This window comes from Schistocerca cancellata, chromosome 1 (genome assembly GCF_023864275.1).
Source record: "Schistocerca cancellata isolate TAMUIC-IGC-003103 chromosome 1, iqSchCanc2.1, whole genome shotgun sequence".
NCBI lineage: Eukaryota > Metazoa > Arthropoda > Insecta > Orthoptera > Acrididae > Schistocerca > Schistocerca cancellata.
The window spans coordinates 1,034,489,601-1,034,515,678 of NC_064626.1; the positions used below are offsets into that span (position 1 = coordinate 1,034,489,601).

General features: G+C 42.5%; 1 protein-coding gene across 2 annotated transcripts in view; it reads left to right on the forward strand.

Moving 5' to 3' along the window:
* The window catches only part of LOC126089736 (uncharacterized), a 134,305-nt gene extending 129,446 nt beyond the window's left edge, over window positions 1-4,859 (forward strand). For both annotated transcript variants that reach the window (XM_049906933.1, XM_049906932.1), the window contains exons 2-4: window positions 931-1,029; window positions 2,816-3,044; window positions 4,761-4,859. In XM_049906933.1, the coding sequence (XP_049762890.1) occupies window positions 931-1,029; window positions 2,816-3,044; window positions 4,761-4,776 (344 nt within the window). In that variant the 3' untranslated portion in view covers window positions 4,777-4,859. The remainder of the gene's footprint in view (window positions 1-930; window positions 1,030-2,815; window positions 3,045-4,760) is intronic.
* The last annotated feature ends 21,219 nt before the right edge of the window (window positions 4,860-26,078 follow it).

Below are 26,078 nucleotides of genomic sequence, written 5' to 3' on the forward strand. Positions count from 1 at the left end.
TGTGGCCCGTGGCTGAGCAAGGAGAGAAGAAACGAAATATTTTAGACGTAAATCAAGTCATTTTAAACTAATAATCTAAATTAAGGTGACGATTGTGGTACATATTTTCATTGCCCATTGCTTGATAGAGATAGGATGGAAATTTTGTGTTTGTCATGCAGAAACGTCAGTGAACTGTTCAGTTCCTAGAGAATCAACAGAATTAACATCCTGTAGAACTATGAGGAAACATTACTACAAACATAGCCCACAATAATCTGAGTAATGAAATAAAGTTAAGTGCTACTGAATACATATTCGGATATCACTTTGATTTATTAAATCAAATTGATTCTGTTTATGACGTGACAAGAACGTTAGCAGTTTGATTAAGCTTTTGCCTATTTTATGTTTCCTGAAAAAAAATATATTTACTTCGTCGTCGCACCAAAACGGCGAAGTACAGTCATGGCGAGGACGTGGTTCGATGAAGTACAAATACACACAGTCCGACAACTGTACGGCGAGACAAGGAAAACAGTTTAAGGACTTCAGCAAGGGTGAGACCATTCACCCCTTAGTGTGTTTCTGTGCGTGATTGTTTTTGTGGATCTGCGTTCGCCAGCACCATTTCGTATGAGGGAATAGGTTGCTATGGTATGTTCATAAGGAAGATGTGAGTGGGTTGCTTTGAATTCAGGAAACTAATTGATAGTTGTCAAACTTAATAAGCAATTTACAGCATTTGTTTCTTGACAGTTTAGCAACATTTAGAATAGCGTTATGTTTATCTGCGAGTAAATGAAATAGAGCCATTTCAATCTCAAACTAGTGTTTATGTTCTTAATTTGGGCAGCAAATCTGAACAGCATCTCCAGTTCTCATACTTTCCAAAATTATAATTGTTAGTTCAATACTTTTCTTCACCATGTAACAAATGAAATCTTCTAGATGCTGCACCGACGCCAGACGCCAATGAAGAAGCGGTAAAGATTCACGAAGAGAAGGTACCCTCTGAAGAAGTCCCAGCTGCTCTTCAGACTGCAGAAGGTAAGCTTAAAAGCTAATGGTAAATGTGTGTACACAGTATCTAGATTACACTTACCACTCTCCTTATAGATACATGTATTACTAATCTCTACATCCCTCTCTTGGAATCAGATATTGGTGAGAACAGATTTTCTACAGCATATCTTCTCCTGAACATTTCATTGCTCTTATCATTTCTTGGATGGGAGAAATACTGAATTCCCCATATAATTTGATTCGCATTTCGTCTCATGAATTTATATGAGAAGGACATGTATTTCTTCGGAGTCTCGCCAATCCCTGTTATATAAAATCTTCTTGTAACAAAACAGTATTCTATGTTGATAGAAGCAATATTTTCTGAATATGTCCTCAGGAATCCTTGAAACCACGCAATATTTTATTCTGAAAATGATTGAAAGTACTACATATTAATAATTTGTTGAAGGATTTGTTTAGTTTCTTTATTAATGAGTCGATATTACGCTCCTATAACTCACCTACTGCACTGCAAAAACTGTTAAGGCCGTCATACGGGCTGACTTGGAGCAGGAGAGGCACCACAGGACATTTTAATTTCCACTGTCTATACTTTTGCAAATAAATTCATTAAAGTTTGCCAGTACTTGCAGGAAGAGGATTCACACTCATAGCAGTGGAAGTTCAAAAACATAACAAAACAATTTTTTTACATGTGAAATTTCATCATTTTTTACTTACTATTGGCTGCATCTGTTGCTATAGGTCCACTTTTCTTCATAAGTAAGAGAGATTATTCGATGAATTTTGCGCAGCATACAACCCATACTTAGAGGTGTATGATTAAAAACGAATAACTACATTTTACAAATTATTAGAAGAAATTGGTAACTGATACTGTAGGAAAAGCAGAGCTGTACATGTGTCAGGAAAAGCAAGCTCTGGGTCAGGCATGATTTCTATAGTAAATTAAATGATTCTCAACTGTACCGATCATTACAAACTGAACGAGACAATTACTAAATGATTAAATAAAATATGGAAGCCAAGCAGTGTGGAGTACCACACATAAATACCACAATTTTTTAATTCTGTCTGGGAGAACGGACAATATTGTGCGAGAAATATTTTAAAAATTGTTCCAAATTGTGGTTCTGATCAAGGTTTTTTGGAGGTGTCTGTCATTTTTAAGGAAAATATTGAAACTGCAAATACTCTACTGTTTATTCTCAACTAAGAACACCTACGGTGCCTCTATCAGTTAGCATGGTATTTGGCTGAAGAGAAGGGAGGCTTTAAAATAAAAAGGATTTCAAAAACCCCATGCTACGCCTTTGGAGTATATAGTATTGAGTGGAACCGCAGGGAGTGCTTTGTAATGTACCTCATCCATTCTAGGTATAATGTCTATTTGGAATCTATGTTCTCATAGCAGACATCCCCCAACAAACGTTTCCTTCAAAATGGTTCAAATGGCTCTGAGCACTATGGGACTTAACAGCCATGGTCATCAGTCCCCTAGAACTTAGAACTACTTAAACCTAACTAACGTAAGGACATCACACAACACCCAGTCATCACGAGGCAGAGAAATTTTTTTTGCCAGTTTTTGGTTCTTTTATTCTCAGTAGTGCTTTGTGTACGTAAATCTTCGTGTTGTACGCACTTCCACCTGTAACAGGATGAGTTCAATTCACAGGTAAGATAACGGCAAGGTCAAAGGAACAAACCTTCACACAGTTTGAAGTTCAAAGTACCTTTCTGGGGCATTCACAGTGATTTTTAGCGCACACATTTAACGGCACTGATGACACGATTACCCCCGCAGGTGAAGCAGCAGCACGTGTGAAGCGCGGAGGCGGCGGCTGTAACGTTTGTGGAGGCGGCGGCCACGGGGGCGGCCACGGAGGCGGCCACGGGATCGGCCACGGGGGCGGCCACCACGGGGGCGGCGGCTTTGGGGGCGGTCTCAGCGGCAGCCACTCCCAGAGCAGCTCCCAGGCCTCCAGCTCCAGCTCCAGCGGCAGCTTTGGGGGCGGCTTTGGCGGCGGCAAGTTGTGAGTAACAGCACTCACAGTTCCTGCACCTAATACTATTGCACAAACGACACGGACGTATTGAACAAAACCGTACTCACAGGAAGGTACAATCGGAGTGGTTTTATTTGCCTTCCATAGAAATCTCTCTCACTCCTGTAAATGGTCAATTTTTAACACATTCGCTTTTACTGCTTTTAAGTATTTGTCATTGAACAGCCATCAGATAACGAAACATACTGAAGAAGAACTGTGAGGGACGCAAGCAGAATATCATTTATTCTAAACTTATTCACTTTTATTAATCAGTCATAATCCTCTTTTTCGGTACTTGGAGCACTTTGCCACCTTTGTGTTTTACGTGCGAAATGTCTTCGGACTGATCATGTGGGAATGAAGTCACAAAAAGGCCACGTAATGATGACTGTAACTATCGAAAACAGTAGTGGCAGTTTTAATTTAAAAAACTGCGAATATGATTGAGAAATAAAGGTTAACAGACATACAATTTGATAATTACAGTAGCTCTGGCCACTTAATGACAGTTACGTGTTGGTTACAATTAAATTACAGCTATTCACAGAGGTCCATTGCGGACTGTAAGTACCGTATGGCAAATATTATAATGCGTTAATGAGGAACGGATTTACGATGGAAAAATTATTTTCATCCTTGGCCACTAAGTGCATATCTCGCGCTGTTAGTGCTAGAAAGACGTACACAAATGTTTCAGTATGTAATAGATTAGGAATGGGACATGGGCAGAAAAGGTCAAACAAGTGAGAAAGGCATAATTTTGATTGTATTATTAACCTCCACTTACACAATTCGCCCCCTATGAGCAAAGCAGATGTCTGCGAGACGCTGTACAGTACCAGGTATGCACTTGGTGGCTAAACATGGAATTAATTTTTTTGCAGCATAAATCGGTTCCATACTGCACTAGCATATTTACCAAGTTTGGCCGCCATTCGATAATTAAGGCCTACACTGGACATCCAAGATTAGCTCAATTTTATTTATAGCCACCATGAATGAATAGCTGATTCTATGTTCTGAGTATTATCGTGTTACTTTATACAGCTTTATAGAGGTAAAGCGTGAAAGAACGACAATCAAAGATGACGGTTGCTTCTTATTTTATATTATGACACGAGAATATGCTTTTTCGTCCAAGTTGATAGGATAAAACCTATGTTGGGACACCAATCCATTTATTAGTCTGTTACAAAGGCATTACCAAAGTACTCTTGTATACTATATGCTAAGCAACTGCAACTACCACAGAAATTAAGCTAGAATCCTGTGGTATTAAAGTATTCTGCAAAAATAGTAAGCGATAATTCTAAATACATTGATAACTTACAGTATACGTAAAACTGATAATGCAATATTTAACTTAAGGTGCTAGGTTCATAACACGTAAGTCACATACCTACATTACATTTTTGGATACTTATACATTTTTGGATGAAGCGTGGACACGTACCAAAGACTGAAACGTCAATCATGCACTTTCAGTAGGGCTAATGCAGATAGGACTGTGTTATCTGATAGATCTTGTAGTACATAAAAAATTATACAGTTACATAATGTGCTCCACATTTAGTTATAGTAATGTATTGGAAGGAACTGAACGGAAAAATAAAGTAACCTAAATTATTAAACATATACTTTCATCGAACGGTGTAGATTTGAAAAAAACTGAATGATATGTATTTCCTTTCTTTGTTTCAGTGGCCATGGAAAGTGAGAAGTCTGGACGTAATCGCTTGCCTCTTTTGTTTAATGGTGCCGTTGTAACCTGGAACAAATAAACTACTATCTTAACATTAATGAATCCTGTTTTATTCTTCCCCGATTCTATAAGCTAGGAAAACCGTATCCTCGCTAAAGACACGTAGTTTAACAAGCATTCAGGAAATAGTCATCTACAAGGTAAATCAGTGAAGGGGTCGATGATATGAAATCCAAGAAGAACGCTTCGTGTACAAAGTAGCTACACATTATTTGAAACACCCGAAACAATATTATTATCCGCTGTTCACGCTGTTGCTGACAGAAACTTAAGTCTGATTAAGACATACATACGTCAGACGCATCTGTATCCGTGTCTGAGATATGCCTTTGCATTGGCGCTCGACTGTTCTTGGAAATAAAATTTAGTCACTAGGTAATGATGTGCTTCTGGGTGTACTATGCAGTTGTTGTTTCCATTTCATTAATCGAAACAACTCGGCTGAACAGCTGGAAAAACATCAGTAATCTGAAAGAACTGTTTTGAAAACAAGAGCGCTGAATAATACTTTTATTTCATGATGACCAGTTTCGTCAGAAGTTTGTTGTTGCCATCTGTCCTTCGGAAAATTGAAGTGCATACGTCTCAATCATATGCATGTACTCTGCTTGAAAATTCCTAAGGAACATAGACAGTGTTGGACACGAATAATCACAGACAATGATGGACTACATTAAACACAGTACGTACTTAATGGAGATTGTAATCTCCCTCTTCTTCCTAATTCCATCTACTGTCCACATTAGTTTACTTAGCTTGCTATGTAGAGTTGGCTCCAGTTCTCCTTATCCAGCGCTCTGACTCTTGAAGCTGAACACGTCAAATTTTATGTGCTGATGGTTGGATTGATCTAAATTTGAAGGTTGTTGTTGCAGAATTTTGTTTCTTATATAAATCTATTGTCTCACTTTTTAGTATATCATACAGTCTTTTGATTTTACACATTAACAGAGCCGAAATTACATTGTCCACACATAATACAAAATTACGTCTGATCACATCAGAGGCATGATTACGACTATCACACTTTGCGGAAATAACTATATTCAAAAGGGTTTACAAGTTTACAACATCGATACCAAAACATTGTATAAAGTAATTCATTTTCATAAATTTTAACATAACGAAAGTTTTGAGAAAAGCTACTGAAATAATATTGACCTGTCCAAAATTCGAAAAATAATACTGGTATCGACAACTACTGTTGAGGGAATGTAATGCTAGAGGAGGATGTTCCGTTACAAGGTGGAGTGAAATATTTACAACAAAAAATGGTACAGATACCACCACATAGGAAAGCAAGTTAACAGATATAAATAACGTTCATGTTTGACACAGATCAGGCTCCCAACATAAAGGTCGATACCGGACTCTCAGTAAGGAATATGCCCTCCTCGGGCACTTATGAATATTTAGCACCTGTTATTAATGCTGCCCACCAAACTGTTGACGAACTTCAGAGCATATAGTCCCACTCTCTCTCAAAGCGATTTTCTATTTTTGCACGGTTCGGGGAGGGGGCCTTCGTTGGTAAACACGTCTGTAAAGAGCGTCCCAGGCATGTTACATGGGATTTGGGTCCACGAATTACGCAGGCCATTCTATACGTTCAATATACTTATGTTTCAGTGTATCCGACACCCCAGTGGCTCTGTGTGGGCAGGCATTGTCGTCCATAAACAGAAAGTCGGAACCCACAGCAAGTCTGAACACACGGACATGATCTAGAATCCCTGCAATTCCTCTGTGCTGTAACACTGCAGCGGGCGAAGATATGCAACGGTGTTCACCCACTGTGCATAATACCTTCCCACTCTACAACGACTAGGCCGTACCGATGATGTTCATGGACATTCTCCGGTGTTCAGATGGTTCAAATGGCCCTGAGCACTATGGGACTTAACATCTGTGGTCATCAGTCCCCTAGAACTTAGAACTACTTAAACCTAACTAACCTAAGGACATCACACACATCCATGCCCGAGGCAGGATTCGAACCTGCGACCGTAGCAGTCGCGCGGTCCCGGACTGAACGCCTTAACCACGAGACCACCGCGGCCGGCTTCTCCGGTGTACAACGTGTTTCTTTCTCTCTCCACACTAACTGATGTTCTGAATCATTTGCCAATGTGAAGCGGGACTCGTCGGAGAACATCTCTCTGGACCCCTCTTGCTGACCCAATCAACATACTCCCGACGCCAGCGAAGTCTTTCTCGACGATGACGTGATTGATCATAAGAACCAGCCTGATATAATCATCGCGAAGTGGTTTGGCAGAGTCACGTGTACCGGTAACATGCAAGGTCTGCAGTGATCTGCCAAGGAGTGAGATGTCTGTTCCTTTTCGTCTGTAGGGATACGTATCGGTCCTCATGCTGTGCGTTGGTTTGTCTTTGACCATTGCCGTACTTTCGTATAGCATTTCTTCCTTCAGCGGTCTTTTTAAATCACGCGATGACACTTTTGCACACACGCATTATTGTGTACTGACTCTTTGACCGGCATGGAGCCGTCCAACTGCTCGTCCACGATCGTAAGCACTCAAATGATGTCTTGCTGACATGTTGCCGTACTACACGGAATACGGCAGTAATTCCACAAAAACCTTCGTGTAAAACTGTACTGAAAAATTGTCGAATGCATACAGAGTATTCGTGCACAGGCTTCGCTGTAGTCAACACGTCCCGCCGTCTACATTTCCTTTCACTATCGTTGGTCGGGTGTTCTGCAGCAGTTGTCGGTTATTCCATAGAAATTGGCAGTTATTCCCTAGTAATGTCAAGCAGTGCACTTTAAATTTCCTGAGATCAGATGATGATAGCAAGTTTCTGCCGAAATCCGTCATCGTGAAAAAAACTATTATTCAGCGATCTTAGCTTCAAAATAACTTTCTTTTCATCAGTTCAACAGATCGCTCCCACCACATAGCATGAGTAACTTATGAAAATCTAATAAATCATTTCATTGATAGCACTTGGCCAGCAAGGATCGGAGAGACGATGGCCTGAAGTTTCTGACCATCACACTTTGCGCCAATGGCCTGAGTTCAATTCCAAACCTTTCCACCGTGTCACATTCAGAGCGGACAAGTGAAACTGCTGTGGACGATCCGTCCGTCGGATAAAACATTAAGCTCGGCGGTCATCTTGGTGTTGTTCGAATGGACTAGGCTATGTGTCGGAACTTGGCATGCAACCTCGGATTTCCATTCCTCAACAAAAACATAGAAATAACACAGAACTCTTCAGGCGACACTGTTTTGTTTTAAAGCAGTTTTGTACCTAGTATAACCGAATTCGATATCTCTTAAAATATGGGTTCAAATATATAGCCCTCGTTTTGTTTGGGGTAAAACTTTTCACGTAATTATCCGGAGGCCATACTAAATCTGAGGACCACGGTTGTTGACTTCACACTTCCATCTTCATGGTCACATAAATTTCGGAGAATCATGCTGCAATACGATCTTTCACGTACCATATTTTCCGATGATTTGTAGATTGTTACTTATTTCAAACCCTCTCTCGAAATCTTAGAAGTGTTGTCTACAAATTCAGCAAAGGGGAATTGCGTTACACGATTTCTGACAGAAGTAACATAATTACATCAATCCCTCTTGAAGAAAGCATATTCAAATATATAAACAAATTTGAGTGTATTCTGAGAATTTATCGGGAGTCTGTAGGCAGAACATTGTCCTGGATGGATTCTTATCCACAGTCACAGAGATGGCTTAGAATTTACACACACACACACACACACACACACACACACGCTTGGTGCTCGTTGATCGTTTCATAAGCAGAAGACAACACACAAATACCTGAGAGTAACTATTTACGTTGAACAAATATAGACAAGATCACGAGCTTATTTGAGACTAACGCTAGTAACAAATTTCATATAACTGGCGACCCTCGGATACTTAAGATGTAGCCCCGAATGAAAATGTAAAACTCTTGTGCTATTTACAAGGAAACCCTTGACCTTGAGGTCGCGAAAGGCCAGTGATGCTTACGGCATTCGACGTCCCACATATTTTCCACCATCCAACCACGCTATTGGCTGGTAATGGCAACAAGGAGAGAGACTGGAGGTATCCAATTATGAAAACAGTATGAGGCTATGGAGCGCAGTTGAACCGCTTAGTCGACGAGTAACTCACAACAGTGCTACAATACTAGTGGTGTTCATTCAAAGCAGAACAATGACAGTGATAAACAAAGCTAACATTGCGCTATAACAACGGCTGCGGAAGTAGACATTTCGTCAGAAAGAACCAAAGGAATTTCGCGGAGCGAACAACAAATGGCTGATGAAATACTGGCGTTTCTATAAGCTGAGCCAAAGGAACGTGTAGCTCTTGGTCGTGTGGTAGCGTTCTCGCTTCCCGCGCCCGGATTCCCGGGTTTGATTCCCGGCGGGGTCAGGGATTTTCTCTGCCTCGTGATGACTGGGTGTTGTGTGATGTCCTTAGGTTAGTTAGGTTGAAGTAGTTCTAAGTTCTAGGGGACTGATGACCATAGATGTTAAGTCCCATAGTGTTCAGAGCCATTTGAACCATTTGAACCGGAGGAACGTGTGATGTATACGCTCGACTGCGCAGACAGTGTACATGAGTAGTACAACGTTGACGATTTGTGGTTATTAAGTGAAAGTAATATTGAAAAAGGTGTCGAGCCATGTAGTTCACCATTCTTGTCGGAAGGGAGCCACAAGTCCCGTCTCTAGTCAAGCGTTGTAAGGGAAAATCGTTGTCCGAGGAGCGGGCACTAAACATAGTTACATACATGGAGGATCATCTGCAGCCTAGTAAAAAAAATTATGAACCGTGTAGCACATCAGAAAAACTTCGAAAATTCATGGGAGGAAAAGGCGTACTTGTTACAAAAACTGCAGGTTTGAAGAATGCACGATACAGTTCACAAGATGTGCGTGATAGTGACCTACTACGTTATGCACATCAAATTGCGTACGACATAGATTACAGTGTTTTCAAGGGAAGCAGTGGACGACTGCATAATTCAAAGAACATAAGGTAACTGAATATCAAGCAAAGCGTTAACTTAACGACGCACAGCAAACAGCGGAATCGACCCGAAAACTGGAAATTAAAGATACCAAGAGAATTGTATCAATATGAACTAACATCACATTCGTATACAGTTATGCCGACTGTTAATCTGGATGATAAATTAGCTGGTAAGATATTTATTGCGCTGCGAGAAGATAGAGGTGCTCTGTACTTACTGCGTGACCTTACAATGGCAGTAGAGAATATTTACGTCACAGCAAGCAAGAGTGGGAAAGTGGACGTAAGAGAACTTCAAATACGGTATGAGCACTGCTTTTGGCCAACAACTGGTCAAATAACTTGCTGCCGCATGGCGTAGAAGCGCGGTCTTCGGCGCCTTGTCACAGTTCGCGGGGCTCCTCCCGTCGGAGCTTCGAGTCCTTCCTCGGGCATGGGTGTATGTGTGTTGTCCTTAGCGTAAGTTAGATTAAGTAGTGTGTAAGCCTAGGGGCCGATGACCTCAGCAGTTTGGTCGCATAGGAATTTAACAAAAATTTCAAAAAAAAGAACTTTTTTTACTTGTTTCCTGGTCTGCATATAAAATCGTACTCCTTTAAAGCAAACTATCCCTCCTGAAAAGTGTCTGACGTTGCAGCTCATACCACCTGGAACCACTGGAGAAGTTCTGCAACTGAATGTTTAGTTTTTCAGTGTCTATAAAATACAGTGTCGCAATGTCTCCAGCTGCGCCTTAAAGGACAGCCAGTTTCACGAAAAGCTTCACCACAGCCTGTTGCACATTCCTTTGCATGCCATCACATTCCAACAGTTCCCACCAACCCGTTACAGCAATTTGATTCTATACTCATTATTTATGAGTGGATATCAAGCTGAACGTCCTGTACGGTTTGTAACTCCCATGGAGTTCGTTTTCGATCTTGATGGCCTGAACCTTTGTGACCACTGTGGGGAGCCCCCCACCCCCATGAAGTCAGTACGCCACTGTGTGCGTGAGATGGCGTGCCTTGCAGTCCTGCTAAATGTGGTTGTAATTGCACCCACTGTTTGACGTTGGTCCCTTTTTGTCTGTTGCACAACGTAGCGGTCACCTGCTGCTATAGTCGACTGTGGTCGACCACCTCCTCTCCTTCCGGTAGCAGTATCCCTTGTTTGGAACGTTCCTCATTCTCGTGAACCAATTTTAACGTCCCCTTAGAAAAATTAATGAATGACTGTGCTGATAAACCTCTTACATTATTTGCTTTTCAAACAGCTGAGCAAAACTGAACGTACTCAGACATTACTCTCGTTACTTATTCTGATCAACACTAAACTGACACAAAATATTTTTAGCGCAACGCAATCTGACTTTTAATAATGGCCCTGACTAACAATAACCTATACCTTTCATGAATCACTTCTTATTGTTCTTTCCTTTCTAAGTGCTCCTTTTTCGAAGAATGTGGATCATACAAATATTGTTTAATAGATCTGTTGACAGAAAGTGTTCATATTAGCAAATGCATTTAAATTTATTTTATAAAACCAATGCTGCAACACAACTGGAAACCAGATATCAAATGAAATAAGCAACAATGTACAAAGCAAAGTATAAGAATATCATTCAGTAGCCTTGCGGCATTTCATAAATAGTAATAAAATCTCTCATCTAGAAAGACAGTAGTCATAATCAGGTGTGTAGACATAAACTATTTCTCGTCATTTCATTAGGCATTTCAGTAAATATCAGAAAGTACGATATGTTTCCAAGTAATGAGCGTGTCGTATTTGCGATGCTTTCTACAGAGCAATGTCAGTAGCGAGGTTAATGGCCTCTTTTTCCTCCACCTAATGACTTTTTCTCCAGGCAGGTGGCACACCTGGGCGCTCACGACGCATTACGTGAAGGTCACTTAACTTTCTTACCGAAATATTTACGACAGCAGTGACAGTCTCATATAAAAAAAATCACAGGTTGAGAATTTGCGTTACAAATGTGTAGAAACAAAATCCTATAAATATATCAGTGTCCAAAAAATTTTCGCCGGCATTGTGATACATTCACGCATATACACACATTTCATAACTCTTAAAGTACAATTCGTGGTTTCCAACATCCTGACTTTTAGTAATGGCCCTGACTAACAATAACCTATACCTTTCATGAATCACTTACCTCACAAAAATCTTCGTTACTCAAACTACTGCAATACAGCGAGCGCGAATACTTCCAGCTAAATAAAAGATTCTAACTACTGAAGGGACTAACTGCTGATAGGCGTAGTTAGCAAATGAAGGAGTTTGATAAAGAACAAACAATGTATTTACCTTAATAGTGTTCAAAAGTCACAATATATATGTATCAGTTTATGATATCCAGTAATACAAATTTACTATTTCTAATGGACACACGTCCAGATCATCCGCTCTCAAAACTCCGCCATCTCTCTCCCCACATCTACCACTGCTGGTGGCTCACCTCCAACTGCGCAACGCTACGTGCTGTTAACATCCAGCTGCCCAACACTACACTAGCAAACAACAATGCAAACCAGCCACAAACTGCACACAGCACAGTCAGTGATTTTCATACCGAGCACTACGTGGCGTTACCAGTATAAAAACCTAAACAGCCTACTTACACAATGCTGTGAGCAATACCGAAGTCTTGGGTTAAGCTCGTCACACTTTGTCTGCCAATATTCCTTCCCCGTGTGAAATCATCCAGATGTTGTCTCCGGACTATGTTCTATTGGACATCGTAACCACTGGCTGACAGACACACACTGACTTTTTCCGTTTCTTCCACTGCATCATGTTGCAGAGTCAGACCAATTGGACGCTTTAGCGTGCATGACTATAGGATCTCTGATATCATGCTCCTGCACTCTCATTTATTTCCACCGAATTGTTGTTATGTTATTTATCCTATTTATCTCGTCCTTAAATTTTGCAAAGCACTATAGCTCATCTCTGAATAAAGTATGAGAGGTGTTTCATCGTTTGCTGTAACAAGAAATCATCTGTAACGAAATACCCTTTTGAAATTAAATACTAATGTGTACTCGACTGCACCCGGCATCGAACGGATCGTCATGGTGATGCGAAACCTCACCCTGTTTCATAAGAATCTATTGTGTTCCCTGATTCACCACTTTGCTCTCTCTACACTGTTGTTGCATGTAATACACGTAAAATTTTTTTACACATGGCACAAGAGTAAAGAATGATGCGAGATGTAATCACAATTTGTTATGTTTACATCATAGGTTGTTGTAACTCTAGCGCTATGCTATGTAATACAATGGTGGAGTACTGCGACCTGCCCCATCGTTGGTTGGTAGGTTTGGGGGACGGGACCAAACAGCGAGGTCATTGGTCCCATCGTATTAGGGAAGGATGGAGAATTTTGTCAGCTGTGCCCTTTCAAAGGAACCACCCCGGCATTTACCTGAAGCGATTTAGGGAAATCATCAAAAACATAAATCAGGATAGCTTGACGCCGAATGCGAGTCCAGTCTGATAACCACTGCGCCACCTCTATTGCTGCCTCATCGTTAATCAATCTTACACCTTCGCATAACTTCTACGATTAAAACAATTACACCCTACTTTAATTATTGCCTGATTTTGACAGCGACAATAAATTTGTTTTGATTACTCTTTATCAGTCCATAAACTTTGGTGTGATTGAAACGCTTCATATTTATTAAAGTCAGTTTTAAATGTCAGGCACCACCAGTTCTAAACTGCAAATAGAACGTGAATTATTACTTATTTCCTTGAACAGGTATGAATTTTTATATGAATTTCTATAATGATGACACAGTCTCTTCTCCAAGCAATCAAGAAGGCTCGACAGTACAACAGAACAACATGAAAGAACAACGACATCACAGATAAGTATGTAACTTTATTAATGCAAATGTATCTGTTCTGTCAGTGACTAATGTCTCTGTCAAACACGATTGCCATTAACTTTCCAGATAAATGAGCATTAAAAATATTCTTCTCTTCTTCATCTTGTGGCTCCCCAAACCTGCATGGGTCTTTGTCTTCTTAACAATTTCCTTTCATTCTGCCCTCTCCTTTGCTTTCCTTCTCCAGCTCCTTATTCTTGGGGCTCTGATGTTTTCTTGCACGTCGTCCAGCCATCGTTTAAGCGGTCTTCCTTTTAAACTTCTTCCTGTTGGTTTCCATTGGAAGATCTTGTTTGTAGTTTTTGTGTCCTCCATTCTTAGGACATGTCTCAGCAAGGCTATAGTTTTACTTTCATTTAGCCTTACCACATCACTTCCTCATATGAGAGACTCAACTCATGATGGTAAGATAATGAAACACCTACAGCCGTCCTTTTGATGTCATTCATTGTGCAGCTTCCATTTTCGGTGCTTCAGTGCACCATCTTCTGGCCTTAGCTGATGCTGACAGGGTAACCACCATCCGTATATACGACGCATCAGTGGCCAAATAAATGATTTACACAGACTACTTTTTACTGCGATGTTGTCTCCCCAACCATCAACTGTCAACTCATAATTGGTACTTGCTTTCCATGTACCATCATTATTACGAATACCTCAATAAATTTTTCGAAGTGTTCTTAGTTCAAATATTCTGAGTTGTTCTTCATTAGTGCTGGTAAGCGTCCATGCTTCACATTCATATGTAACCACTGGCCTAATCATAACCTTATACGTACTCATTTAGAGCTGTCAGTTTACTATTATAGATTTCATTAACTTTTTAAATGTATGAAAAAACCTACTTCCATTTAAAATGTGTACTTTTATTTCAGCGGACATGGAATTTAGTTTATTAATATTAGCCCATCACACTGAAAATTAAAACTTAATGCTGACCAGTTGTCCAGGATAGTGTCCCTTGTTCTACAGAATTTCATATATATAGTTTGTGCTTCGTTATTTCCAGTCCCCTATACTGTACAGTTCTTTCAATTCCACCAGTACTCTCTCCAGTGCTATCCTCCTACTAATAACTTTAATGTCATCAGCCAACTGCGAGGTTCTATATCTATGTGGTCAGATGTTTGTAGTTTCCGTATAATTCCTTGTAAGGTCAAATTGAAAAGCATTCTGGGAAGAGGAGTCTGACTCCTTTACTGATATTTAAACAGTCACTTAATTCCTAATCCACTTTCATCATCGCCTTGGAACCTACCAAGGTTACCTTAATAACTGAAATATATTTGGATGGTATGAAAATCAGTTTTATACCTTCTAACATCTCTTCCCTGCTTTATCAAAGGCCTGATTGAAGTCCGTGTAGATATTTCTGTATTCTATGTTATACTCATATGTCTTTTTTTTCCTGTATTTGTCTCAGTACGAATATTTGGCCCACAGCTGATCTGTTAGGCCTAAAGCCACAATGATAGTCACCCAATATATTTTCCACATATGGGACTAGCCAACTGTATATGATTCCCGATGAAACCTTATATGTCACGTTCAACAGAGTGATCCCTCTGTAGTTAGAGTGACATGCCTTGTCATCTTTCTTATCTATAGGCCGGATTACACCTGTAGTCCATTCTTCTAGAATTCTTTCTTGATTTCAGATTAAAGAGATAAGTTCATACATCCATCTCATAGAGTAATGCTTCCTCTGTTTCATACATACATCTCGTAGAGTAATGCTTCCTCTCTTTAACAGCAATTATTCCATCATTTTGTTCTACACTGTGGTATATCAGTTGCTCCCCATCAGGGCGTTCACCCTCCAGCATTACTTTAAGGGCCGGCCACGGTGGTCTCGCGGTTCTAGGCGCGCATTCCGGAACCGTGCGACTGCTACGGTCGCAGGTTCGAATCCTGCCTCGGGCATGGATGTGTGTGATGTCCTTAGGTTAGTTAGGTTTAAGTAGTTCTAACTTCTAGGGGACTGATGACCACAGCTGTTAAGTCCCATAGTGCTCAGAGCCATTTGAACCATTTGACCAATCCTTTAAGGTATTCTCTCCATTTGTTCATCACTTTCCATTTTGTTCTCAGCAGATTCCCATCTTTATCCTTGCAGCTTATTATTATAGGTCTATACCATTTTCTTCCTTCTTTTAACTTTTTGTGAGACTTTCTACTCTCATTCTTGTTATAATAGTCTTCCATATCTTGTAGCTTTCTTTTTAAGGGTTTTCTTTCTTCTTAATATTCTTGCCTCTTCTATCCTCTTTTCGTTATACATAGCATGGTTAATTTTCACATTTCGTTGGAGAGATTTTATGCTTGCTTCTTTCTTCTGTTGCACCACCTGTCTACGTTCATCATCATATCACACATCATTTCGAGGTCGTCTGTATTCCCTTTTTACGTCCTTCACCAGTTATTATTCTTCAAAGGTGATTACAGAGCACACATGCTGCTCAGGTGGTAGGAGTAATCCCAACTGAGGACAAAAAATGTATTTAACACTTAAGTTTTGGAATCACAACATTGAACACATACAGTGGTGACAACATAGATAAATTTCATTAAGGTAAATTAGTTGTAACTGGCACTTACTCAAGAATTGTGCCCTACAAAATTTTTAACTTTATGACAAATATACTGAAAATCGACGATATGGCAAAATGTTGGATAGGTGGTTCAAATGACGTCAACAAAACTGACAGCAAGTTGCTGCATCAAAATATTTTATAAATGAAGCATAGAATCAAATTAATTGCTGCGTGTTAACCAATGAGCAAATCTTTGATTTATTTGCAAGAGCCAGCTAGAAGCACTATCACCCCATATATGCTTCAAATATATAAATATACGAGAGAAATTAGAATTTAGCTCAGCTTAATAAGTGACCAGATTTAATTTAATTTGATCAGATTACACTTCCTTTAGAATTTTGTCGCCGGCCGCTACGGCCGTGCGGCTCTAAGCCCTTCAGTCCAGAACCGCGCCGCTGCTACGGTCGCAGGTTCGAATCCTGCCTCGGGCATGGATGTGTGTGATGTCCTTAGGTTAGTTACGTTTAAGTAGTTCTAACTTCTATGGGACTGATGACCTCAGATGTTAAGTCTCATAGTGCTTAGAGCCATTTTAGAAATTTATCTATTGCACCCAGTTCGGCCTGAAGAGCCAGAAAAAAAGTTTAGTAATTTCTAAGAGAAACCAACACAGTATCTTTACAATTATTATAAAAAGCACTTATTTCTAAGGGAAACCAACACAGTATTTTTATAATTATGAAACACTAATGAAGTAACACTGATAAACAGTAAAGATTTTATGGTGGTGAACGCCTTACAATGCGCCTTTCAATACCAAGGAGGCCCTTATACCTATTCTGGTGACAAGAACACCAGCCACATTATCATACACACAGGCCAGTTGGATGTACTCAATAAATAAAGAAAAGGTATTAATTACAATTCAAAAGAGGTGACACTGTTCAGCTGTTACAGTTAAGAAAGGAAAGGAAATTATGTTATGCAGGATTACCTAGGCGGAATACAACTCTAGCTCTTTATACAGTGACAGCTTAACAGAATGCATGGCCATACAGGCGAGGCTACTTTGAACCTTCAAGCCAGTAACTACTCGTGATGGAAAAAAGGAAAGTAAGTACATAAAAGAAAAAAAGTGGGTCTATAAAATTAAATATATAAATGTACTTATCTGCAACTTAGTGCAACACAGAACAGATTGTGCAATATTAGGGTTCGTAATCTGGGACTGAGGAAATAACATTTAATATACAGCAGTGAAGTTTTGATTAAGTTTCTTGGAACACTTTCAATAAATATGTACCTCTTTCTCGGGTAACAGAATTATCGTAAGGAAACATACACAAAGATGTACACACACACACACACACACACACACACACACACACAAACAGACATACACCGATAGACAATAGACAATAGTTTGGGGATTCTGGTTTGAACACACCTAAGCAAAATGACACGTAACTTGTAAATACTGGCACCGTGAATAAGCAGTCACCGACGACTAACACAATTTTGCCGTCTTAGATTCGCATCGTTCCAATGATCCCAACGGCCGTACTTATTGCGAAGGCATCAGGCATACTGTACGGCTGCAGGGGGCGCACCGGCGTGTACCAGCACAGATGGCCCACTGACATCACGGCTGCTACAGCGGGCACTGCTAAGCCCAGTCCCGCAATAACAACAGGCCGTCCGCCATCCAAACACCTGCGCTCCAGGCTTCGCTGCCGCGAGCGCGTCGCAACTGCCTGTCCCACTTGTCAGCGCTACTCAGCCACGACTTCCAACCCCGCCGCAGCGACAGAGCCCTCTCGCGGATAGCACGGGCACACAATCCGGTACGCTATTCTCCCAGAAAGTTCATTCGCCGTAAACGGCAACTTCCTCCTTAAATAGCAAGACTCGACTAATCGCGAGCGACCAAAGATGGCTTAGCCGGAAAGAGCAGTCACACAGCCAGCACCAACGATATTCTACGGCGCCACGGCTCAATTCGTAATACGTTTTCATTCCTTATCAATGTCCTTACGTGCTCCACTAGCTGTAATTTCTGTTTCCATTTACTCTGATATTCAAAATCCATATCTCTAACTTCAAATTTGGCTACATTTCACTAGAAAATTCCCCTACTTTTCCCTTGGTTGCCGCAGCAATTCTGTGCCTCATTTTTGCAACTACAAGATAGTGGTCGCAATCTGAGTTTGCTCCGCGAAATGTGCGCACATTATCAGTGTCACTTGTTCATATTTTGTGTACCAATGAATGGTCATTCGTATTAAAAAAACCATGTTGACAGATATCTTTAGTTGAAGCACTCATTTACGTTAAGTCAGGCCTAGCCAGACAGCGTTCCTGGAGCGCGGGCGCTCCGACGGTGTTCCCAAGTGCGGCGGCAAGTGCCATTGAGGGGTGAGGAGGGAAAGGAAGATCGGAGCTGCAGCCGGACTCAGCTAAAGCTGGACGGTCGCCTTGTCAACGCCAAAGAAACTGGTATAGGCAAGGGTATTTAGATACACTATAAACAGGCAGAATACGACGCTACAGTCGGCAACGCCTATTTAAGACAACAAGTGTCGGGCGCAGTTGGTAGATCGGTTACTGCGGCTACAATGGCAGGTTATCAAGATTTAAGTGAGTTTGAACTTGGTGTTATAGTCGGCACACGAGCTATGGGACACAGCATCTCCGAGGTAGAGATGAATTAGGGATTTTCCCGTACGACCATTTCACGAGTGTACTGTCAATATCAGGAATCCGGTAAAACATCAAATCTCCGACATCCTGCACGAACGGGACCAAGGACGACTGAAGAGAGTCGTTCAACGTGACAGAAGTGCAACCCATCCTCAAACAGCTGCAGATTTCAGTGCTGGGCCATCGACAAGTGTCAGCGTGCGAACCATTCAACGAAACATCATCGGTATGGGCTTTCGAAGCCGGAGGCCCACTCATGTACCCTTGGTGATTGCACGACACAAAACTTTACGCCTCGCCAGGGCCCGTCAACACCGGCATTGGAATGTTGATGACTGGAAACATATTGCCTAGTCTGACGACTCTCGTTTCAAATTGTATCGAGCGGAGGGGCGTGTACGACTATGGAGACATCATGAATCCATGGAACGTGCATGTCACCAGGGGACTGTTGAAACTGGTGGAGGCTCTGTATTTGTGTGGGGTGCGTGCAGTTGGAGTAATGTGGGACTCCTGATACGTCTAGATACACTCTGAGAGGTGCAACGTACGTAAGCATCTTGTCTGATCACCTGCATCCATTCATGTCCATTGTGCATTCCGACGGACTTGCGAAATTCCAGCAGGACAGCGCGATACCCCACACATCCAGAATTGCTACTGAGTGGCTCCAGGAACACTCTTCTGAGTTTAAACTCCCCAGACATGAACATTATTGCCTTGCAAAGTGCTGTTGAGAGGAGATTTCTACCCACTCGTACTTCTACGGGTTTATGGACAGCTCTGCAGGATTCATGTTCTCAAATCCCTCCACCAGTACTTGAGCATTAGTCGAGTCCATGCCACGTCGTGTTGCGGCAATTCAACGTGCTCGCAGGGCCCTACACGATATTAGGCAGGTGTATCAGTTTCTTCAGTTCTTCAATGTAGATTTACGTTCTGCGTCAGGGATACTACGGCGTCTGCGCAAATTTCCAAAAAAGAGAAGGTGGAGAAGCCACATCGTTCAGTACGGAATAGCAACTGCTTTACTTTTCGTATCTCTTGAAGGCCATGCAAAGTGCTTAATACGCCATCGCACTATTACGAACAGTTAATTTCTTTTTTTGGAATTTCATGATAGCGCCGGCCAAAAAGGCAATATGATGCATTTGTCTTTCGACGAAACACAGAGAATGCTGGCAGAAATGTAAGCGAACATTAGGAAAAAAGCTGAATTACGGGTAAGTAAAGTGATGACAAAATCTTTTATGGTCGACATCACTAATTATTTGAATTCATTAAGTCTTCTAATGCGAAGGGGAGTATGATTTGGGAACAGATATGACAGATAAGACATTACGTCAAACATGGAGGAATCGGTTTAAAGTTCATTACGTGGAACATTTCCCGAAACTCAAGTCAGTTCAAATGGTTCAAATGGCTCTGAGCACTATGGGACTTAACTGCTGTGATCATCAGTCCCATAGAACTTAGAACTACTTAAACCTAAGTAACTTAAGGACATCACACACATCCATGCCCGAGGCAGTTTTCGAACCTGCGACCGTAGCGGTCGCGCGGTTCCAGACTGTAGCGCCTAGAACCTCCTGGCCACCCCGGCCGGCTCAAGTCAGTGATTTGCGTTTCAGACATGACTACGTTTCGGTAACTGAAACATTTCGTCATGAGTTCTGAAAGAGATTCACAGACTTTGCACAGCTGCAGACTCATTTCAAATTATTTTTCAGACCGTTCTCTCTTTAAGTTACTGATGTAGCACATTACTTCCAACTTGAGCTTGTAGAAGTACAGTGTAGGACACAGCTCAAAGACTTTTTGTCTAATCCAGGAATTTACAAGAGTTTTATAAAATGTTACCGCAAGGGCAATATCCTCTCTTGCGCGGATAAGCCGTTAAATTATTTCAGTGTTCGGTTCTACATTTGCGTGAGAGCGATTGTTTTCTGTGATGAGATTGACAACGTCCCGCCACCGTTCACGTGTTTTTGGCTGTATCACGAACCATAGTTCCAGAAATGTTAAATACTCTAAAATAGAAATTTGTATAAATTCATAAAAATCAGAGTTTAATGTTAAGTGCCTGTATGCAAAGTTTTTTGTATTGATGCTCACCGTATTAGCTCTGTCTAATGCACTTATTTAATTAAGTAACCAAAGCTATTGCTTTTGCAGAAAAGTAAAAAGATGAAAATAAAATCGTGCTTAAAAAAGTGTGTTGCAATAATCGTGACTTATAAGAAGTACCACTGTGTTTCAACCACGTCTTCCTAAGGTTTCCGCGTGTATAGCCTTCAACACATAGCCGTCTCACTCTCTCTCTCTCTCTCTCGGAATAGTGCGGCGGTGGGGCAAGCCGGACTACTCAGCAGATTCGACGAGCATGCTGTGACAGCTCAGATCTTGGCCAGGCCTGCGTTAAGTGGAGGAACAGCTAGCCCAAGGCCGTCAACTGCGAAGCATCATGACTTGTGCCTAGAGCAGTTCAGAAGACCTTAAGAGAAACTAAATCATCGCTAAGAGCACCATCCTGTTAATTTGCGGTGTTCCATAGAAGTTCGCCTGTTGCTGTGCTATTGTGTTGCCGGCCCCAGTACACTTCCTGCTGAACAAACAGCCCCGATGTTGCAACCGGCATGCTGGTCCGTTGGCGTCCGCCAACTGCCTTCCACTGCTGTGGATAAACTGCTAACTTTTGCGGGAATGCCAAAAATTGTGCCGGCATTAAAGAGGGAGAGGGAGGCGGGAGGTGTACTCATTGTACCCCTGTCATTTTTTTAATATTTTTTTTGTGGGATCTAAAGTTTAAAAACCTCTCTCACACCGGCCTGATTTAGCTTCACTGATCAGGATAGTAAAAACATGCGTATGTTAGGGGAATTTTCATTCACAAAGCAGGCTTATCACATTCACACAGTTCAATAGATGAAGATGAGACTTAGATGTCCCGAGGAAAATTTAATTATAGGTTCTATAAGATCACCTGAGGTACATGATTTCCCCATTAAGTCCAACGTTAGTGTGCTATTCTAGTGCCGGAGAGCCCTGGCATTAGTGACAATTTGGGCGGCAAAATAAACTGAAGATATGAAGTGAAGTTTGTATTGGGGAGGGCGTTGTAGTTGAGTAGTCCATGCAGCAATGTGCGTCATAGTGCTGCGGTCGTATAATGGCCACCATTCTTTCCTAGCAAGCAAGGAGACATGGGTCAAGTGCTGGCCGTGGCACAAAATTTAATTCCCTTATTCAGCTTCCATAATAATCGTAGATAAAGATGAGACTTAAATGTCTCGAGGAAAATTTGATAATAAGACCATGCCAAATACGTTCCTAACCATGTGACCCTGTGGCAGTTCTGGAGAAAGGTCCAAGAAAAAGAACAGCCATATTTACAAATAACTTGACAGTATAAGGTCACTTATCAGTAGACCGTTGCACTCCCGCTGGCCTGGGTGCATATTGTGACTTTTTGGCAAAGAGTGTCATACAGCTGTTGTATCCTCTGCTAAGTCAAGTTGGCCCACAACTGTTGTAACTGGTCCTTGATTTTCAGGATCCCGACGCTGGGACGATGTTGACGTCCGAGTTGATCCCACACATACACTCCTGGAAATTGAAATAAGAACACCGTGAATTCATTGTCCCAGGAAGGGGAAACTTTATTGACACATTCCTGGGGTCAGATACATCACATGATCACACTGACAGAACCACAGGCACATAGACACAGGCAACAGAGCATGCACAATGTCGGCACTAGTACAGTGTATATCCACCTTTCGCAGCAATGCAGGCTGCTATTCTCCCATGGAGACGATCGTAGAGATGCTGGATGTAGTCCTGTGGAACGGCTTGCCATGCCATTTCCACCTGGCGCCTCAGTTGGACCAGCGTTCGTGCTGGACGTGCAGACCGCGTGAGACGACGCTTCATCCAGTCCCAAACATGCTCAATGGGGGACAGATCCGGAGATCTTGCTGGCCAGGGTAGTTGACTTACACCTTCTAGAGCACGTTGGGTGGCACGGGATACATGCGGACGTGCATTGTCCTGTTGCAACAGCAAGTTCCCTTGCCGGTCTAGGAATGGTAGAACGATGGGTTCGATGACGGTTTGGATGTACCGTGCACTATTCAGTGTCCCCTCGACGATCACCAGTGGTGTACGGCCAGTGTAGGAGATCGCTCCCCACACCATGATGCCGGGTGTTGGCCCTGTGTGCCTCGGTCGTATGCAGTCCTGATTGTGGCGCTCACCTGCACGGCGCCAAACACGCATACGACCATCATTGGCACCAACGCAGAAGCGACTCTCATCGCTGAAGACGACACGTCTCCATTCGTCCCTCCATTCACGGCTGTCGCGACACCACTGGAGGCGGGCTGCACGATGTTGGGGCGTGAGCGGAAGACGGCCTAACGGTGTGCGGGACCGTAGCCCAGCTTCATGGAGACGGTTGCGAATGGTCCTCGCCGATACCCCAGGAGCAACAGTGTCCCTAATTTGCTGGGAAGTGGCGGTGCGTTCCCCTACGGCAATGCGTAGGATCCTACGGTCTTGGCGTGCATCCGTGCGTCGCTGCGGTCCGGTCCCAGGTCGACGGGCACGTGCACCTTCCGCCGACCACTGGCGACAACATCGATGTACTGTGGAGACCTCACGCCCCACGTGTTGAGCAATTCGGCGGTACGTCCTCCCGGCCTCCCGCATGCCCACTATACGCCCTCGCTCAAAGTCCGTCAACTGCACATACGGTTCACGTCCACGCTGTCGCGGCATGCTACCAGTGTTAAAGACTGCGATGGAGCTCCGTATGCCACGGCAAACTGGCTGACACTGACGGCGGCGGTGCACAAATGCTGCGCAGCTAGCGCCATTCGACGGCCAACACCGCGGTTCCTGGTGTGTCCGCTGTGCCGTGCGTGTGATCATTGCTTGTACAGCCCTCTCGCAGTGTCCGGAGCAAGTATGGTGGGTCTGACACACCGGTGTCAATGTGTTCTTTTTTCCATTTCCAGGAGTGTATTTTGGAGACATATCTGAACGCCTTTTTGGCCACAGGGGTACCTCAACACAAGCAGACAGTTAATAGAGACACTTGCCTTGTGGATGTATAAAAATGGCACCACAATGGTGTTGCATGAAATGTAACACATCAGGATGTCCTTGAGGTACCGTTGTTCCGTCAGAATTGCCTCTATCGCTACCACCCACGACCTGAGTGATATCCGACGGCTACCCACACCATGGCATTAGTAGTAACACCACTGCTCCTCTCCATAACACTGGAAGAATGGTACCTCTCCCCTAGTCGCCAATGTAGTTTCCAACGATTGGCAACCGGGTTAGTGCAGAACCATCATTCATCGCTGAACAATTCGACACCACACATCAGCAGCCAAGGCTTCCCAGTCACAGCATCTCCTCAAACGTAGCTGTTTCTGTTGTGGTGTTACAGGTAGCCAACGCACGGTATGCTAAACCCTGGTTCGGCTGCTGCTAGCCTCCGATCAATGGTGTTGGGAATCTGGTACTTGTTTTCAGATGGAAGGTACAGATGCAAAAGGATTACAATGTGCTCGGTGCACAATTCAGCGATCCTCTGTTCTGGCAGTGAGACGTGGTCGACCCTGAACTTGGTGAGGGATACACGTGCCCAGAAGTTCCCATACATTCTATTACTACTCTGCCGACTGACATACCACCCGATTACATATACAAGTATAAAACTGTATTGACATCGAACCATGTCTGCTTGCGTCCCTCTTTTTCTCATGCAATATATTTTGCGGGCCTTCAAATAAAATGATGTGGTGTGGTGGCCCTCAACTACGTACCCTCACACTCAGAGTTGAAATATTAAAAGTTTTGGCTGGTTTAGTTGTCTAGGGGCTGGGATACATAGTTGCCGCATTACAAGCCAAATTCTGCTGTGTCTACAGTATACACATGACTCGAATGGTCGAAGGCTCCTGTCACTCGGCAATTGCGGATTTTGTATATAACATAGAAATTTATAAATGAAAGATTGCAAGCAAATAAAATCTGCAGGTACTATTTTTAACGACTTTTAATTATGAGTACGATAGCAGAAGTACCTTTAAGAATGCCATTTATTACTGCAACATTATTGGAACATAGGACCCAGCCCATTCCATGTAAACAAAAGACCACTACGTTATCGAGCCACTACTAGCTTGAGCAGTGCTTCATTTACAACTTGCGTCCATGGCTTCGTTAGCGTTGCTGTCTCTTAATCATGGGGTCCCAGGTTTGATTCTCGGCTGGGTTGGAGATTTTCTCTGCCCAGGGACTGGGTGTTTGTGTTGCCCCCATCATTTCACCATCATCATTTCTGTACAGATTGGGACATTGTATGGGCGCTGATGACCGTGCAGTTGAGCGTCCCACAAACCAAACATCATCATCATCATCCATTGCTTCGTGGAGTCTGCGCCACACTCGAAACCAACTTGTAAGAGCTTACTAGTTGAAATCGGGTCTCATCTGAGCAGGCCACGGTTTTCCAGTCGTCTAGGGTCCAATCCATATGGGCACGAAGCCAGGAGGGGCGCTACAGGCGATATCCTGCTGTCAGCACAAGTCACTCCACATCAGTCGTCTGCTGCCATAGCCCATTAACGCCAAATTTCGCTGCACTTTCCTAACGGATATGCTTGTCGTACGTCCCACATTTATTCCTGCAGTTATTTCACACACTGTTGTTTGTCTGTTACCACTGACAACTCTATGCAAACGCCGCAGCTCTCGGTCTTTAAGAGAAGGCCGTCGGCCAATGCGTCGTACATGGTGAGGGGTACTGCCCTGTGGATCTCGGAATACTGAATTCCCTAACGATTTCAGAAATGGAAGTCCCATGATACTACCTCTAACTACCACGTCACGTTCAAAATCTGTTAATTCCCGTCGCACGGCCATAATCACGTAAGAAACCTTTTCTCGTGAACAAATTGTGTACAAATGACACCTTCGCCTATGAACTGCCCTTTTATACCTTGTGTACTCGATACCGCCATCTGTATATGTGCACATCGCTATCCCATGATTTTTGTCACCAATGT